This window comes from Neoarius graeffei, chromosome 8 (genome assembly GCF_027579695.1).
Source record: "Neoarius graeffei isolate fNeoGra1 chromosome 8, fNeoGra1.pri, whole genome shotgun sequence".
Classification (NCBI taxonomy): domain Eukaryota; kingdom Metazoa; phylum Chordata; class Actinopteri; order Siluriformes; family Ariidae; genus Neoarius; species Neoarius graeffei.
The window spans coordinates 27,333,106-27,350,175 of record NC_083576.1 but is presented as its reverse complement, the minus strand read 5'-3'; the positions used below and the strand labels follow the sequence as shown (position 1 = coordinate 27,350,175).

General features: G+C 42.1%; 1 protein-coding gene across 2 annotated transcripts in view; it reads right to left on the bottom strand.

Moving 5' to 3' along the window:
* Positions 1-17,070, bottom strand: part of atrx (ATRX chromatin remodeler) — a 117,295-nt gene that overhangs the window by 65,638 nt on the left and 34,587 nt on the right. For both annotated transcript variants that reach the window (XM_060927506.1, XM_060927507.1), the window contains exons 13-20: positions 14,143-14,269; positions 13,785-13,887; positions 13,509-13,697; positions 12,369-12,510; positions 10,916-11,025; positions 6,394-6,540; positions 972-1,149; positions 61-198 (exon numbers count right to left, since the gene is read on the bottom strand). In XM_060927506.1, coding sequence (XP_060783489.1) covers positions 61-198; positions 972-1,149; positions 6,394-6,540; positions 10,916-11,025; positions 12,369-12,510; positions 13,509-13,697; positions 13,785-13,887; positions 14,143-14,269 — 1,134 coding nt within the window. The remainder of the gene's footprint in view (positions 1-60; positions 199-971; positions 1,150-6,393; positions 6,541-10,915; positions 11,026-12,368; positions 12,511-13,508; positions 13,698-13,784; positions 13,888-14,142; positions 14,270-17,070) is intronic.

Here is a 17,070-nt window from a genome sequence, read left to right as displayed (position 1 = left end):
AGTTCTTAAAGCAACATACTTTAATCATAAATTAAATAATATAACAAAGCAGTCACTCACACTCAATCAGGTTGTTCTGAAGCGGAGTTCCAGTCAGTACCACTCTTCGCCGGGTCTTAATGGCATTCATGGCTTTGGACACGGCTGAGGCTTCATTCTTCAACACATGGCCCTCATCACAAATAACAAAGTCTGGACCTGCAATGTGACATTGAAGCAAAAAATAAAAAAATGGGGCAGGATGTGGACGAGTCGTGTTACAAGCCACCCAAAACCTGCTGTGCAACCTCAACACAGTCATTGGGTGTATTCACCCTTTTGCTTTTTTTTTTTTTACAGCCCTGAAGCTGTTTGTTAACTTGGGCGGATCTAGCGAGCAGATCGCTGATCCACCTACTAAGATGGTGATCTGGGGTTCAAGGTCAAGTGTGATCTGGGGTTCAAGGTCAAGTAAATTTCTAAGTCTAGTGTCAAAAATAAACATTAAATATATAAATATTATTCATCCATCTTCAGTATCCTGGTTAAGGACATGGTGTCTCCGGAATCATTAGAACACTGAGCACAAGGCAGGAAGACATCCTGGATGGGACACCAGTCCATTACAGACACCGTGGACACACGCATTCAAACAAACTCTCATTCATGCCTGGGGGCAACGTAGAGTCATCCATCCACATGGCATTGGGAGTTGGAAGACAACTGGAGAAGCAGACCCATACAGACATATGGAGAACATGCACAGAAACTTGTCAGAAGGAAGCAACAATATCCACAACACCACCATGCCACCGAAATAAATATCAAACAATAATAAAATAAGGGAATGCAACACGAATCTGCCTTTTTTGCAAAGAAATGCACACAGAGAAGATGTAGTGTACAGAACAAAACCTGCAATGATGCCTTCGTGAAAACAAGTCCAGAAAGAACCATGTTGAGAATTAAAAGTAATGGCTGAGTGCCTTCACCTGGGTTGACGAGGGTCTTTTGGAATGTCTCTTTAAGCTTTTTGCTCTTGATGTTCCGGCCTTGTGTTAGGTTGCGGTACATTTCGTAACCGATGATCATGATGCCACCATCTTCATGCCAGCGCTGCAGGGCGTATGCTCGCTCTTGAGGCCTTTTCACTGTGGCCAACTCAGTCACCTGATAGATTACATTAGATTCACTTTATTCATCCCACATCAGGAAAATTCACATGTTACAGTCGCAAGAAAATGTCAAACAGATAACAAATAAAACTGAAATAAAAAATAGATAAATGAAGGATTAAATAAAGAGGGCTATTTGCATTATCTACCGTGAAAAAGTATAGAAAAATTGCCTTATTGAGAGGCTCGGAAAAATTGCACATTACAGGTAGACTCTGTATGCATACACACATACATAATATATATTTTGTGTACACACACTAATATATATATATATATATATATATATATATATATATACACACACACACACACACAGTGGGGCAAAAAAGTATTTAGTCAGCCATCAATTGTGCAAGTTCTCCCACTTAAAAAGATGAGAGGCGCCTGTAATTTTCATCATAGGTACACTTCAACTATGAGAGACAGAATGGGGGGGAAAGAATCTAGGAAATCACATTGTAGGATTTTTAATGAATTAATTGGTAAACTCTTCTGTAAAATAAGTATTTGGTCACCTACAAACAAGCAAGATTTCTGGCTCTCACAGACCTGTAACAACTTCTTTAAGAGGCTCCTCTGTCCTCCACTCGTTACCTGTATTAATGGCACCTGTTTGAACTCGTTATCAGTATAAAAGACACCTGTCCACAACCTCAAACAGTCACACTCCAAACTCCACTATGGCCAAGACCAAAGAGCTGTCAAAGGACACCAGAAACAAAATTGTAGATCTGCACCAGGCTGGGAAGACTGAATCTGCAATAGGTAAGCAGCTTGGTGTGAAGAAATCAACTGTGAGAGCAATTATTAGAAAATGGAAGACATACAAGACCACTGATAATCTCCCTCGATCTGGGGCTCCACGCAAGATCTCACCCCGTGGGGTCAAAATGATCACAAGAACGGTGAGCAAAAATCCCAGAACCACACGGGGGGACCTAGTGAATGACCTGCAGAGAGCTGGGACCAAAGTAACAAAGGCTACCATCAGTAACACACTACGCCGCCAGGGACTTAAATCCTGCAGTGCCAGACGTGTCCCCCTGCTTAAGCCAGTACATGTCCAGGCCCGTCTGAAGTTTGCTAGAGAGCATTTGGATGATCCAGAAGAGGACTGGGAGAATGTCATATGGTCAGATGAAACCAAAGTAGAACTTTTTGGTAAAAACTCAACTTGTGTTTGGAGGAGAAATAATGCTGAGTTGCATCCAAAGAACACCATAACTATTGTGAAGCATGGGGGTGGAAACATCATGCTGATCTCCTCTAGAGCAGTGATGTTTTGGGGCTGTTGCTGGGCAACACGGACTTTCAACTCCCTCCAAAGATTTTCTATGGGGTTGAGATCTGGAGACTGGCTAGGCCACTCCAGGGCCTTGAAATGCTTCTTACGAAACCACTCCTTTGTTGCCCGGGCGGTGTGTTTAGGATCATTGTCATGCTGAAAGACCCAGCCACGTTTCATCTTCAATGCTCTTGCTGATGGAAGGAGGTTTTCACTCAAAATCTCACGATACATGGCCCCATTCATTCTTTCCTTTACACGGATCAGTCGTCCTGGTCCCTTTGCAGAAAAACAGCCCCAAAGCATGATGTTTCCACCCCCATGCTTCACAGTAGGCATGGTGTTCTTTGGATGCAACTCAGAATTCTTTCTCCTCCAAACACGACAAGTTGAGTTTTTACCAAAAAGTTCTACTTTGGTTTCATCTGACCATATGACATTCTCCCAATCCTCTTCTGGATCATCCAAATGCTCTCTAGCAAACTTCAGACGGGCCTGGACATGTACTGGCTTAAGCAGGGGGCACTGCAGGATTTGAGTCCCTGGCGGTGTAGTGTGTTACTGATGGTAGCCTTTGTTACTTTGGTCCCAGCTCTCTGCAGGTCATTCACTTGGTCCCCCCGTGTGGTTCTGGGATTTTTGCTCACTGTTCTTGTGATCATTTTGACCCCACGGGGTGAGATCTGGTGTGGAGCCCCAGATCGAGGGAGATTATCAGTGGTTTTGCATGTCTTCCATTTTCTAATAACTGCTCCCACAGTTGATTTCTTCACACCAAGCTGCTTACCTATTGCAGATTCAGTCTTCCCAGCCTGGTGCAGATCTACAATTTTGTTTCTGGTGTCCTTTGACAGCTCTTTGGTCTTGGCCATAGTGGAGTTTGGAGTGTGACTGTTTGAGGTTGTGGACAGGTGTCTTTTATACTGATAACGAGTTCAAACAGGTGCCATTAATACAGGTAACGAGTGGAGGACAGAGGAGCCTCTTAAGGAAGTTGTTACAGGTCTGTGAGAGCCAGAAATCTTGCTTGTTTGTAGGTGACCAAATACTTATTTTACAGAAAAATTTACTAATTAATTCATTAAAAATCCTACAATGTGATTTCCTGGATTCTTTCCCCCCATTCTGTCTCTCATAGTTCAAGTGTACCCATGATGAAAATTACAGGCCTCTCTCATCTTTTTAAGTGGGAGAACTTGCACAATTGGTGGCTGACTAAATACTTTTTTGCCCCACTGTGTATATATACACACACACACTATATACACACACACACACACACACACGTGTGTATATATAAAATGTGTATGCATAAAAATAGTTTAATGGCAGAGGTAGTAGTGAAGTAGTGCAAATATAACGACAAACAGGTTACTGGTGCTACGTTACAAGTTTTGGATGTTATACAGTCTGACAGCAGTAGGTATGAATGACCTGCGGTACCTCTCCTCCTTACACCGTGGGTGTAGCAGTCTACTACTAAAAGAGCTGCTTAAAGTCCCCACAGCCTCATGTAGGGGGTGAGAGGGGTTATCCATGATTGAGGTCAGCTTGGCTAACATCCTCCTTTTCACCCACCACCTCAATGGAGTCCAGAGGATAGTCCAAGACTGAGCCAGCCCTTCTGACCAGTTTATTAAGTTTCTTCCTGTCCCTCTCTGAACTTCCACAGCCCCAGCAGACCACAGCGTAGAAAATCGCTGATGCTACCACAGAGTCATAAAAAGTCCTAAGCAGTGTCCTGCACACACCAAAAGACCTCAGTCTTCAAGAGGTGGAGACGACTTTGGCCCTTCTTGTACAGGACATCTGTGTTGTTAGTCCAGTTTGTTGTTGAGGTGAACACCCAGGTATTTGTACTCCTCCACGATACACACACACAGGAAGCACAAGCACAGGTGCACAGCTAACAAGTCCAACTTTATTTTGGTATGATATTTTAGTTAATATTTAAATAATATTGACTGTGATATACCACGAAAAAAAGCCAGTCAATATTATAATACACACGTTCCTTTCAGGTGTTCAACGTGTCTTTCGCTTTCAAAATTCTCTCAAAATGTTCCGTATTTAATGAAGCAAACCTGGTGGCCATGTCTATTTACAAATTGTCACGATCAACTTGCTAGCGCGGACGTTTTATGTCTCCGACGTCTTCACAACCATGCAATATCATAAACCGTATTTCAATGCTCATTCTCCATTGGGTAGAGTGACAACACGCATACGATAAGCGATATGATAAAAATATTGCATGCTATCAAACCAAATGAATGAAACCCACTAGAAGGGAACAGAATACATGTTTTTGTTCCACTGAAGAAGTGTCCTGTATGTATGTCTGAAGATTCTCAGTCATCCAGGTCATGGTAAACTGTGGGTGGTAAAAGAGAGAGCAACTGGACTTGCTTGAAGATTCTTGAAGACGTTTCACCTCTCATCCGAAAGGCTTCTTCAGTTCTGTCTGACTGGTAGGGAGCATCAGGTATTTATCCTCTCATGGATGAAAAGCTCATCTAAGGTGTCATTGAGTCATCCTGTTGGTGTGGGTCACTGGGGGCTGGTTGTGAACGGCCTTGAGAGTTGTTAGGATGATCAATGGATTGCCCGTCAGGGTGATCAATGGAATGCTGATTCTCTCTGTCCTCCTGTGAGTCAATGAAAACAGCTGGGTTTTGGTGTGCATTCAGTTGTCTGGGAAGACGTCTTATCTGGGATAGACATTTCTGGTCTATCTGAGAAACTCAGGAGGATCACAATATTCCGGTACATTTCAGACCCAGTAACACCCTGAAGCAGAAACTGGTCCACCCTAAGGACAGAATACCCAGACACAAACAGCACAACGTAGTGTATGCCATTCAGTGCAGTGAAGAATGCACAGACTTATATATTGGGGAGACAAAACAACCTCTTCACAGGCACATGGCTCAGCACAGGAGAGCCAGTTCCTCAGGCCAGGACTCTGCTGTCTACCTTCATCTTAACAACAAAGGACACTCATTTCAGGATTGCAACGTACGCATTGCCAGAGAGGATCATTGGTATGAGCGAGGAGTTAAAGAAGCCATTTTTGTCAACCTGGAACGGCCATTACTGAACAGAGGTGGGGGTCTAAGACATAATTTATCAGTCACCTACAATGCAGTCCTTGGCACACTTCCCAGACAACTGAATGCACACCAAAACCCAGCTGTTTTCAGTGACTCACAGGAGGACAGAGAGAATCAGCATTCCATTGATCACCCTAACGGGATCATCCTAACAACTCTCAAGGCCGTTCACAACCAGCCCCCAGTGACCCACACCAACAGGATGACTCAATGACACCTTAGATGAGCTTTTCATCCATGAGAGGATAAATACCTGATGCTCCCTACCAGTCAGACAGAACTGAAGAAGCCTTTCGGATGAGAGGTGAAACGTCTTCAAGAATCTTCAAGCAAGTCCAGTTGCTCTCTTTTACCACCCACTGTCCTGTATGTATAATAATTTGCCATGACATGGCCTATTGGTTAGAGACAGCAGGAATGGCTGAAGGGTCCTTGAGCAAGGCACATAACCAACCCCTCTGACTGAAATAAAGGGCTTCAGAAGATGAATGAATGAACAACAAACGTTAAATCTCTCCATCAGGCTGCCAGTTTGGCACTTTTTTCTTTCCATACAGTCTTTTCTCCCTAATTATTTACACATCATCTTCAGGATTTTGGCATCGATTTAGTAAATGGAAACAATTATTTGCATTTTCTTTTGTTGATTTTATGGAAACGTTTGAATGGAAACAATGGTGTAATTGTCTATAACAAAGGTCTACTGAGTTCACATCCTATACTATTTAAACAGCTCTAAGAGTGTACGCAGTCCACTGTGAGATCAAACAGGATTGCATTATCCCAGAAATGAGAAATAACAGGAAGGTCAGTGCATGACACAATAACAAAACTCTACCTCTAAGCTTTCCTCGTCTTTCAAGCCCTCTTGCCACTTCTCAAACTCATTTAGCCAGTTGAGGACGGTGTTAAGGGGACACACCACCAAAGCTGTTGAAAAGTCAAGTTTCTCACACAGAAGCACAGTGTGGAGAAACGTCACCACCTGCAGGACAACAAAAGAACAGCTGAAACACTAATGTTGCTCACAACACCAAACAATACTCATTTATTTGTACCTAATTTGCAAATAATTCCTGATACTTGAACTAAATAATTTAATTTGCTTTTAACATATACAGCTGTCTATTGTGCATCTTGAAATTCTGACCTTTAACCCCCAATAGTAGTTGTTCAGGAATAACAGAGGTCTGGGGGGAAATTTAAAGGTAGCCTTTAAATCTGGCTTCTGTTGACGTTCTGTCTCTATATGAAGATACCAGTATTAATGCCAACAAAGCAGATCACTGTTTGGATGAACACCAAATAAATTAGACATTAATTTTTTTTTTGTGCGCATGCTGTTTTTACCGTGGATTTGACTGCAGACACACAATAGTTTAAAGAGTGACTACACCAAATGTTTGTAGTTACAAACAAATACTGAACTGCTTTGTAAGAACAAATAAATAAATTAAATAAATAAATAAATAACCCCACACACTTCCTGGTGAAATAATTTTTGAAATGTTTTTGGAAGCAACTTTCGTAAAGGTGCGGATGATGAGTCACTTGATCCAACACCCGAGGACTGAGACAACAGACATTATGCAAATCAGTTAAACAGTGTTCCCATCTTCTGCACTTCCTCGCATCATTTTTCTTGGTTGTTCCAGTTTAAGTTCAGAACGCATTACGAATGACTTATTCCAATAAATGTGCCACATGCTTTGTGCAACAATCTTTCAACAAAACTGTCAATGATGGCGTACCTCACTCCAGCCCCATCTAGTCCAGAAGGAACGATCTAAAGTGGGCCACCTTGCGCAATAAATGTTGCAAGTTACATACACTATATGAGGTATATACAAGCAAAGTTATATATTACACCCTAGAAATACCTACCTATTTGCCAGAAAGAGTCCAAAACAGAGAGGCAAGAAGCAGCGATTTTTGTTGAACTGGTCATTAAGGCTTAATTAGTCCATAACTTCATTAATAATTGTAATTAAGCAAATCTGGGTAGAAGTTATATGCACCCTAGGTACCCCTACCTTCATGCCAGAAAGAATCAAAATTAGTGAAGAATTGAGGGAGAAGAAGCAATGTGTGTGTAAACTGATCATTAGGGATTAATTACTCCATAACTTCAACATTAATTGCAATTACGCAAATTTGGGCAGAAGCTATATGCATGCCAGGCAGACCTACCTTCCTGCCAAAAAGAATTAAAAAAAAAAGTGAAGAATTGAGAGAGAAGAAGCAATTTCCATGAAATACGGACGATGGACAACACATGATGGCATAAACTCAACACCTGTCAGCCGGATGAGCTAATGAACAGAGAGGAAGGGAACAGTTTTCTATTAATTTTCTTATACTGGATTCTTGCTGACAGATGTAGAACAGAACCTACTGCCTACATATGACAGCTGGCATCTAACCTAGGGGACTTTCCCCTCAGAGCGATGCTTCCCTTTGAGACAAGTTTGTGCAAAAACCATAAACTAGGTTATGGGGCAAGAGTGGTGGGAAAGTTATGCGGTTGAATAGCTGGTAGGTCTGTGCCCAGTGACAGTTAAACACATGACCACAGTACAGACATCAATGATGGAACAAACTCATTCATCGCCAGTTCAGCAGTATATTTAATTGGCCAATCTGGGCACATAGAGCACAGCATCAGTGAACACGGCCACTAAAACAAGTACAAAGTGCTGGTGAATTGTGTGCACTGAGCCATGTGCATTTCCTTTCTCGTTGTGAACCCAGATCAATGACTAACAGTCAATGCCTAAAATAAAAGTTATTCAGAATCTTTATTACCATTCTGACAATAAAAGCGCTTTTCCTTTCATTTTGATACATGATATAATGGCACTGGTTTCAAGAGCCAATTTACACATTAAAGTGCTAATCTTACGAAAATGACATCATAAAACCCCAGGTTGTCTGTGTGAGATATGCTCAAATAGGTTGTAGAGTTCACGAATGAATGAATGAATGAATGAATGAATAAATACATAAAAACTGACTCAAAAAATAACTTTTTTGCGTCTAAATTCTGTTTTAAAAAAATATCACTAAAAGCCATTAGATTGCAGTGATTTATAGGTCAACGGCACTGCATGTGTGACGTCATATGCGTCCCTGCCTTCTTTTGTGTCCACACTGACCATCATTCCCTGCAATGGCATTTTCTTGATACTAATTCTTTTGAAAAAGACAACAAAAGCTACAAGGGGACAGTACAAAAGTGTCATAATAATTATATTATTTTTATAATTTTATTTTAGGTGCCTATAGCATGGAATATTGAGGGCTGTTTTATGCCCTGGTCCCACAACACCAATACCTATAAAAGTGTAACTATGACTATACTTTTAACACAGACAAGTTGCCTAAACTATGACACATTTTATCCTGTTTACGGTGGGCGTTCCCACCACAAAAGAGAACCCAACTGAAACAAAGAGTGAAAGTGATCATCATGCCGTTACCCATGTGAATATTCTTTTGTGAAATGCTAACTCAGGTGTAAGGTGACAAGTTTTAGGTTTCATTTAATTTAGGTAATTAAAAAAAAAAAAAAAAAAGATAATATTTGGCAGCAGGCACATGGGAAAATATCAGACACAAGACCTCGCGTTGGAAAATGTTTTTTTTTTTTTAAACGTGATCTACATGTGGCGAAGTGTGTGTATGGCTGCACACTCCAAAATCTTTGTTTTAATCTTGCACAGCCCCACGCGCGCACACACACTTACTAGTCATACCCACTCTGTTGCCAGTGATCTTCCATACATCTTCCTTGTCGTCTGCATCTTTGTACAGCTTATGCTTTTTGCCATAAAGCATGGAATTCTTTGACACTTCTATAATCAACTTCTCCTCCATTGATGCAAAAAGAATTGGGGGGGGGGGTCACTCCAGAAGCAATCACACTGATACTGATAAACCCAGGCCTGGACTATAGCTATCGTTATTGGTCTGGTGTGACCACCAGCCACATAAACTGCAGGGGGACTGATTTATTTATAGTTATCGGTATTGTTAAACTGGGCCTTTAGGCACACCAGATCCATTACATTCATAGGAATGCAATGAATTTGAAGTCAGATTAAATCAAGGAAATAAAAAAAAAATAGCACAAATAAAGCCTGTATATGTACATGCTGAAACAGTTATTGGAGAATCAACCACAGTTTTAAATGTATTCACCCAGTTGCTCTGATTGACTTGTATTTCCTTTTCTTTTACTTTACGTAAAATACCGCAGAGCTTTCTTATCCGATTTCAGAGAGTTAGGCAGTTGTCACACTAAATTAGAGGAAAGAGACTTGATGACAATGGCTGTCTTGTAGAGTCTGGAGTGAGAGTTGAAAAAGTAACTGAATGAGAGACTGGAGTTATAAAAATCTTTTACAGTTGCAGAGATACTGTAATTTTCATAAAAATCAACAACAGTAATTGCGCGCCGACTCCCCACCCCACCCGACACATCACAAAATAGAAAGAGTCTCCATGGTCCTAATTGGTCCTGTTAGAACCAGAAAAGGTTGTAGTTTTGTGAGCAACTTAATTTTGGAAGTTAACCCAAACAAAATTCCTGGCTGCTGCACGCTCGCTGCACACAATGCACATGGCGCAACACGTCAGCCGCTGCTGCTGGCTCCAGTGCTGAAAGTGAAAGCAAGTGCCTAACACAAGCTTGATATTTACTGTGCAGTGAGCTCTTTGGGATGGCGCGTCTGACTTTCGTTTCCAGATCATAGGAACTGCTCCGCGCACCAGACGTCACTCAAAACTTTCTATATGAATTTGCCTCACAAATTTAATCTTTTTTTAAATGTATGGCACAGACACCAAACCATCCTGCCTGTACAAATTGAACCCATTCATTCCGTCAGCGTCCTGCCGACTTTGGGCTAAAATGGATCAAAATTCCGCTTTTTTTTTTTTTCAACAAAAATAAATCGGCTACATTTGAACAGCTTAGGAGGCACGGTTTGGTTTTGTTTTGGAAGAAAGAATATCTAGTTAAAAATGTGCTCCACTTCGCAAAGCAGACGAAGCCAGAAATGCCACAAACTTTCAAGCGTTGCACATGACATCACTTCCTTTGAATTAACAATAACTTACCAGGAACGCATTCATGTAATTTAGCTCAAAAGAGCCAAACTTTACCAGCTAAATAGAACATGCTCCCAATTGTATTAAAATACAATTTAAATAGTAAACTATTTAACATGTCTAATTTTATAAGGTATAATTTCCAGGGGTGATGTCATTTTCGTAAGACGAGCACTTTAAAGGAAACACCCTACATTCCCGAATGAACATGTTGAAGAAGGAAACATGATCAGTCCACATTTCTTTACCTGAAGGGTTTTGCCCAGACCCATGCAGTGTGCAAGGATACAGCCAGAGCCAGCTGACTTCTGAGTCTTTTTCACAGACTCACAACAGCAATCCCAAATAAACTGCACACCTGCAGGACAGATACAGAACAAAATTAAAATCACCACGCTCATGCACACCACACAGAGGTTCTGTCAATATTCATAAAAAATAAATACAATTCTGACAGAGTAAATACTACAGAATGGTTGAAAGTTCTGTACCACTTCATTTTGCATCTGCATTAGTTAGGCAGCTCTGTTTTTGATTCATATTCAATGCACTGGAAACCTTTTTGACCAGAATGTCAAGGATGTAGTAGCTCATCTGGCCTATCATCAAAACAACCATGACTACCAAAATAAATAGAACTGAAATGTGACAATGTGAGAGGGGACCAACCTCCACGACAAAATGTTTACAACAGGAAAAAACAAAAAGGATGAAATTTTGTTCCCCAAGGGAAGATCTACTCAAAACATCAATCAGAACTGAATTTGCATGATGAGAGGAGATACAATTCTAGTCCAAGGAAAATTTAAGTTGACCTAATTACTAATTTGTTCACAAAAAAATTACAGTGACCAAATTTTGTGCAGAATGACTAGTTCTTTCAAAGAAAACAATCAGAATAGAAATCCATTGAGAACAGAGGGAGGAGACAAAATTTAACTGAAAAAGTTGTAAACAAATAGTTTACAACAAGAAAATCAACAAACAGCCATGTTTTGTTCCTCATGGGAAGATCAACCCAAAACAGCAATCAGAACTGAAATCGGATGAGAAATGAGAGAGGAGATACAATTCTAGTGAAAAGTCCGAAAACTCGTTAAGGTGACCTAATTAGCAGTTCATTAGCAAAAAATTTGACAGTACAACATGACCAAGTTTTGTGCAAAGGGACTAGTTCTTAAAAAATAAAACAAATCAGAACTGAAATCCATTGAGAATTGAGGGAGGAGACACGATTTAACTGAAAATTGACAAGAAAATCCACAACCAACCAAGTTTTGTTCCTCATGGGAAGATCCACCCAAAACATCGATCAGAACTGGAATCAGATGAGAAATGAGAGAGGACATAAAATTCTAGTGAGAGGCCTGGAAAATTTGTTAATTTGGCCTCATTACTAACTCGCGAGCAAAAAATCTGACAAAACAACAACCAAGTTTTGTGTGGAGTGATGAGTTCTTTCCAATAAAACAATCGGAACAGAAATCCGTGGAGAACTGACAGAGGAGATACGATTTAACTGAATTGGGGACGACAGACGCCACGGCAATAACTCATGAGCTTTATGGCCTGATGAGCTTTTTTTCTGGGAGGGGGGAGAAATCAAAGGAAATGCTGATTTTGATGACGTCAAATCAGTCAGTTGCGTTTGTACACATTTACAAAGGGCCAGCAGACAGGGGAAAATTCATCCTGACTCACCATCCACTTGGTGGGGCTTCAGCTTGGTCACCATGTTTCTGTGGACTTGGACAAGTGGCTCTTTGGTCTCTTCATCCTCATCCAGCACCAGTTTTGTAGTAATGGGACAGGTGATCTGCGACGATTCCTCCACCACGATTGTCTAAACAAGCAAAAGCTCCATTATGAATTTGCTGAACCCCTTGACTGCCTTTTTACTCACAATGTGGCAACCAAATGCCCCAAGGCATAATCAAATTAAATTATATTTGAACTTGGATGCCTGATCAGGTTCCCCAGAAAGCTAATTAAAAAAAAACAACCCTAATTGGAAAATTGTATGCCATATACGTGCTTTTTTTACCCAATACAACTACAACTGATGGCTCCAGGGTTAAAGGAGAACTGAAGGCAAATTTTTATCATCAAAATTCTATTTTTCTCATTTTATTAAATATAGGAATGCATTTTTGATAGCTATTTTGTCACTGCTATAGCAAGTTGAGTGTTTGAAACATGCTGTAATATATCAGCCCATATGTCAAAGCAATGGCTGTAAACGAGATTTGTCGAGACCTGTGCAAGACATCGTAGGATGGAAGTAAAACGTACAGCGGAAATCAAAGTGACCAACATCTGCCAACATTGTCAAAAGACGCGCACGCTCTCTTTTGAATGCTGACGTAATCAAGCCGGAAGTTGTGATTGTTTTGATAGCAATCAGGAAAGTCTGAAAAAAGTAGGCAGTAATAGTCATTTAAACTCATTTTTGTGCAATATTTTGTTTGGAAAACAGTTTTCAAAATGGCAGCACTGACACCTGGCTGACACTTCACATTTTGAAGCTTTGCACAAGTCTCGTGAAGATCGTGCGGATAAGTGACGCCTGCCATGGACCAAACGAACTAAATTCAACATGGCTAAAAACTGAAAAGGCCGATAAGTATAATATTTAACTGCAATAGTTGCCAATACGAGTCACAATATAAGGTTACTAAAACCGAAAATGTAACTGAATACCACGTTAAGAAATAAAGCAAGTTTAAAAATGACTTCAGTTCTCCTTTAAGAAACTTGGTGGTGACATTTGAACTCAACCATATTCAAAAACCTTAACTGCTGAGCTACTACTGCCTGTCCCTGCGCTTCCAGTGTATTCACCTCTCGTAGTTTTTCCCTCAGCCGCTCTTTTTCAGCTATTCGTTTACGTCTCTCTTCTTCCTCTTTCAAAGCATTCTGGGTCTCAGAGCGCAGCTTGTCATCTTTCAGGATCTTACGGATCTTCTTGCGGCCCTTTGGTGTGCCCTTTTCATCCCCTTCTCCGCCTTCCTCTTCCCCTTCCTCAGCACTCTGCAAAAACAAAAGCAACCATCAGCCACACTCAAGCATGTAGATAAAACACACAGCTCTGTTCGCCAGCAGTCACATGGACAGTACCTTATTGCTGGAGGAATCGTCTTGAACCTTAATCCGCCGCCGCTTTTTCTTCTTCTCTTTCTGGTAACTCCTTTCGCCATCTTTCTCAGCTTTTTTGGATGATCTACGGGAGTGCATTCATCAGGTTTAGCATCAGACGGAAAATAAAGAGAAAAGAATTTATATGGCAGGGCTCTTTTTTTTTCGAGCCAAGGACGCTTTACAAAAATGGTTACAAAGATAAATAGATCAAATCTGTCAGCCAAGACTCAAGGGAATTTTAAATAAAATAACCAGAGCTAAGGATTTAGCTCAGAAAAGCAGCTTAACTGTTGGAGCAGATTTAGCCTACATAGTTGAGCTCGGAATCCACCCTCACCGTGTTCTCCGCTTGTTGCTCTTGTCCTCCTCCTCCTCCTCATCTTCACTCACTTCCTCACTCAGTGCTGACTCACTCCCAGAACCAGACCGTTTGAAGTCTGAATCAGCAGAGTCATCACTGCTCACTGTAAGAAGCAAAACAGAGATCTGAGCATGGTACAATAGTGACATGCTCTTGAACGAATTACCTACCATTTTAACACACGTTTATAAACTGTAGAAAAACTTATTACAAGTTTGCTTTGCAAATTATCAGGCTTGAAGTAGTCTGGGAGCTCATGCATGAAGAGGTGGGGGGATAGTGTAGTGTGTGACTCCACCCCTGAAGGAGCGGTTTAAAAAGTGTTGTTAATAATAATAATAATAAGAAGAAGAAGAATGCAGTTGGCTCGCCCTCTCTGGTTGCTAGCAGTCATGTGATGCAGGAGAGCTGGCCAGCGTGTAAGAATTGGCCATGACTAAATTGGGGTGAAAAATCAGGGGAAATAAATAAGAACAAGAAGCCTTTATTTATCACATGTACACTCAAGCAAGTACGCAGAACCATGGCCTCACTTTCGTTTATAAATGCCTTGAGACCTCAAGAATGGCACAGGAATAGTTTTAAGCGTTAACAATAAATCTAATATAGTAATTTTTACAATTAAAGTGACTTATATAGGTAGTGGTCCGAGTGAACGACCTTGACGTCCGTAACGTCACAGCAGGAAGTCTATCGGTTTCATCGCCATTTCCGCTATACTAAAACACAGAGCTGACTGCAACTCCGATCCTCCATTTTGAACTAATTTATCACCATGCCACATAGATGTGTTGCTGGCAGGTGCAGCAACATGACAGAAGGTGGATTTACGTTGCATTCATGGCCCAAGAATGTTCAAACTGCAAAGATTTGGACACGGTTTGCGAGTTGCTCACAGGCACATTGGGCGCCTATGAAGTGGTTGCTCCTCTGCTCTGCACATTTTATTGAAGACTCGTACGAGACCTCTGATCTGTTGAGGAGCGTTGGCTATAAGCCTGTATTGAAAAAAGGTGCAATTAAGAAAACAAGTATTTATTTTTTATATAAGGAAAGTGAGTTCAGTTGCACCAGTCCTCCCAGAGTCAGCTGAGGGTTGTTGCTAAAACCGGTGACGTCCCGTTCCGTCCCGGGGTTTTAGTAATTGCCTGAGCCGAGCAGTAATGAAGGAATGCACAGTATGAAGAAAACAGTGAATGAGTGGAGCAGCCGTCTTATTTCTAAACTGGATATTGCTGCCATCTCGCCCTTACATGGAAGAAGTGAATGAATGGAGAACTGAACAAACAACTGAAAGTCAGATGGTTTCAAAACAAAATCAGCCACAAGATCAGCCTTCAAGAAGTGAGAACACAGACAGGTAAGCTCTGACTCATTTGGATAAAAAACCCAAAACACTTTGTTTACCTGTATTTAGATTAATACATGTAACTTGTACTGGTGTGTTTAGGTTACCAGTATAAAATTATTTAAATTGCTTCAGAAATGTGATTGTCTCAGTTCATCTGATTATTTAATTAGCCTTTTACGTTTTATCAGTGAAAATGCATGCATGTACATGCATGTTGCACAAGTTATAACACCTCGTCTCGTCTTCGTCCGCTTATCTGGGGCCGGGTCGCAGAGGCAGCAGTCTGAGCATGGAAGCCCAAACTTCCCTTTCCCCAGACACCTCGGCCAGCTCCTCGGGAAGAACACTGAGGCGTTCCCAGGCCAGCCGAGAGACATGGTCCCTCCAGTGTGTCCTGGGTCTTCCCCAGGGGCCTCCTCCCAGGGGGACATGCCTGGAACACCTCCCCAGGGAGGCGTCCAGGAGGCATCCGAAAGAGATGCCCGAGCCACCTCAGCTGATTCCTCTCGATGTGGAGGAGCAGCGGCTCTACTCAGAGCTCCTCCCGAGTGACTGTGCTTCTCACCCTCTCTAAGGGAGCGCCCAGCCACCCTGCGAAGGAAACTCATTTCGGCCGCTTGTATCCGCGATCTTGTTCTTTCGGTCATAACCCAAAGCTCATGACCATAGGCGAGAGTCGGAACGTAGATCGACCGGTAAATCGAGAGCTTCGCCTTTTGGCTCAGCTCCTTCACCGCAACGGACCGGTAAAGCGACCGCATCACTGCGGAGGCCGCACCGATCCGCCTGTCGATCTCACGCTCCATCCTTCCCTCACTCGTGAACAAGATCCCGAGATACTTAAACTCCTCCACTTGAGGCAGGACTTCTCCACCAACCTGGAGAGAGCAAGCCACCCTTTTCCAATTGAGAACCATGGCCTCGGACTTGGAAGTGCTGATTCTCATCCTAGCCGCTTCACACTCGACTGCAAACCGCCCCAATGCATGCTGAAGGTCCTGGTTTGAAGAAGCCAACAAAAAGCAAAAAAGCAGAGATAAAATCCTGTGGTTCCCAAACAGGATTCCTTCCGGCCCCTGGCCGTGCCTAGAAATTCTGTCCATAAAAATCATGAACAGAACCGGTGACAAAGGGCAGCCCTGCCGGAGTCCAACATGCACTGGGAACAGGTCTGACTTACTGCCGGCAATGTGAACCAGACTCCTGCTCCGTTCGTATAGGGACCAGACAGCCCTTAGCAAAGAGCCCCGAACCCCATACTCCCGAAGCACCCCCCACAGAATACCATGTGGGACACAGTCGAATGCCTTCTCCAGATCCACAAAGCACATGTGGACTGGTTGGGCAAACTCCCATGAACCCTCGAGCACCCTCTGAAGGGTATAGAGCTGGTCCAGCGTTCCGCGACCAGGACGAAAACCGCATTGTTCCTCCTGGATCCGAGGTTCGACTATTGGCCGAATTCTCCTCTCCAGTACCATGGAGTAAACCTTCCCTGGGAGGCTGAGAAGTGTGATTCCCTTACAATTTGAGCACACTCTCCAGTCCCCTTT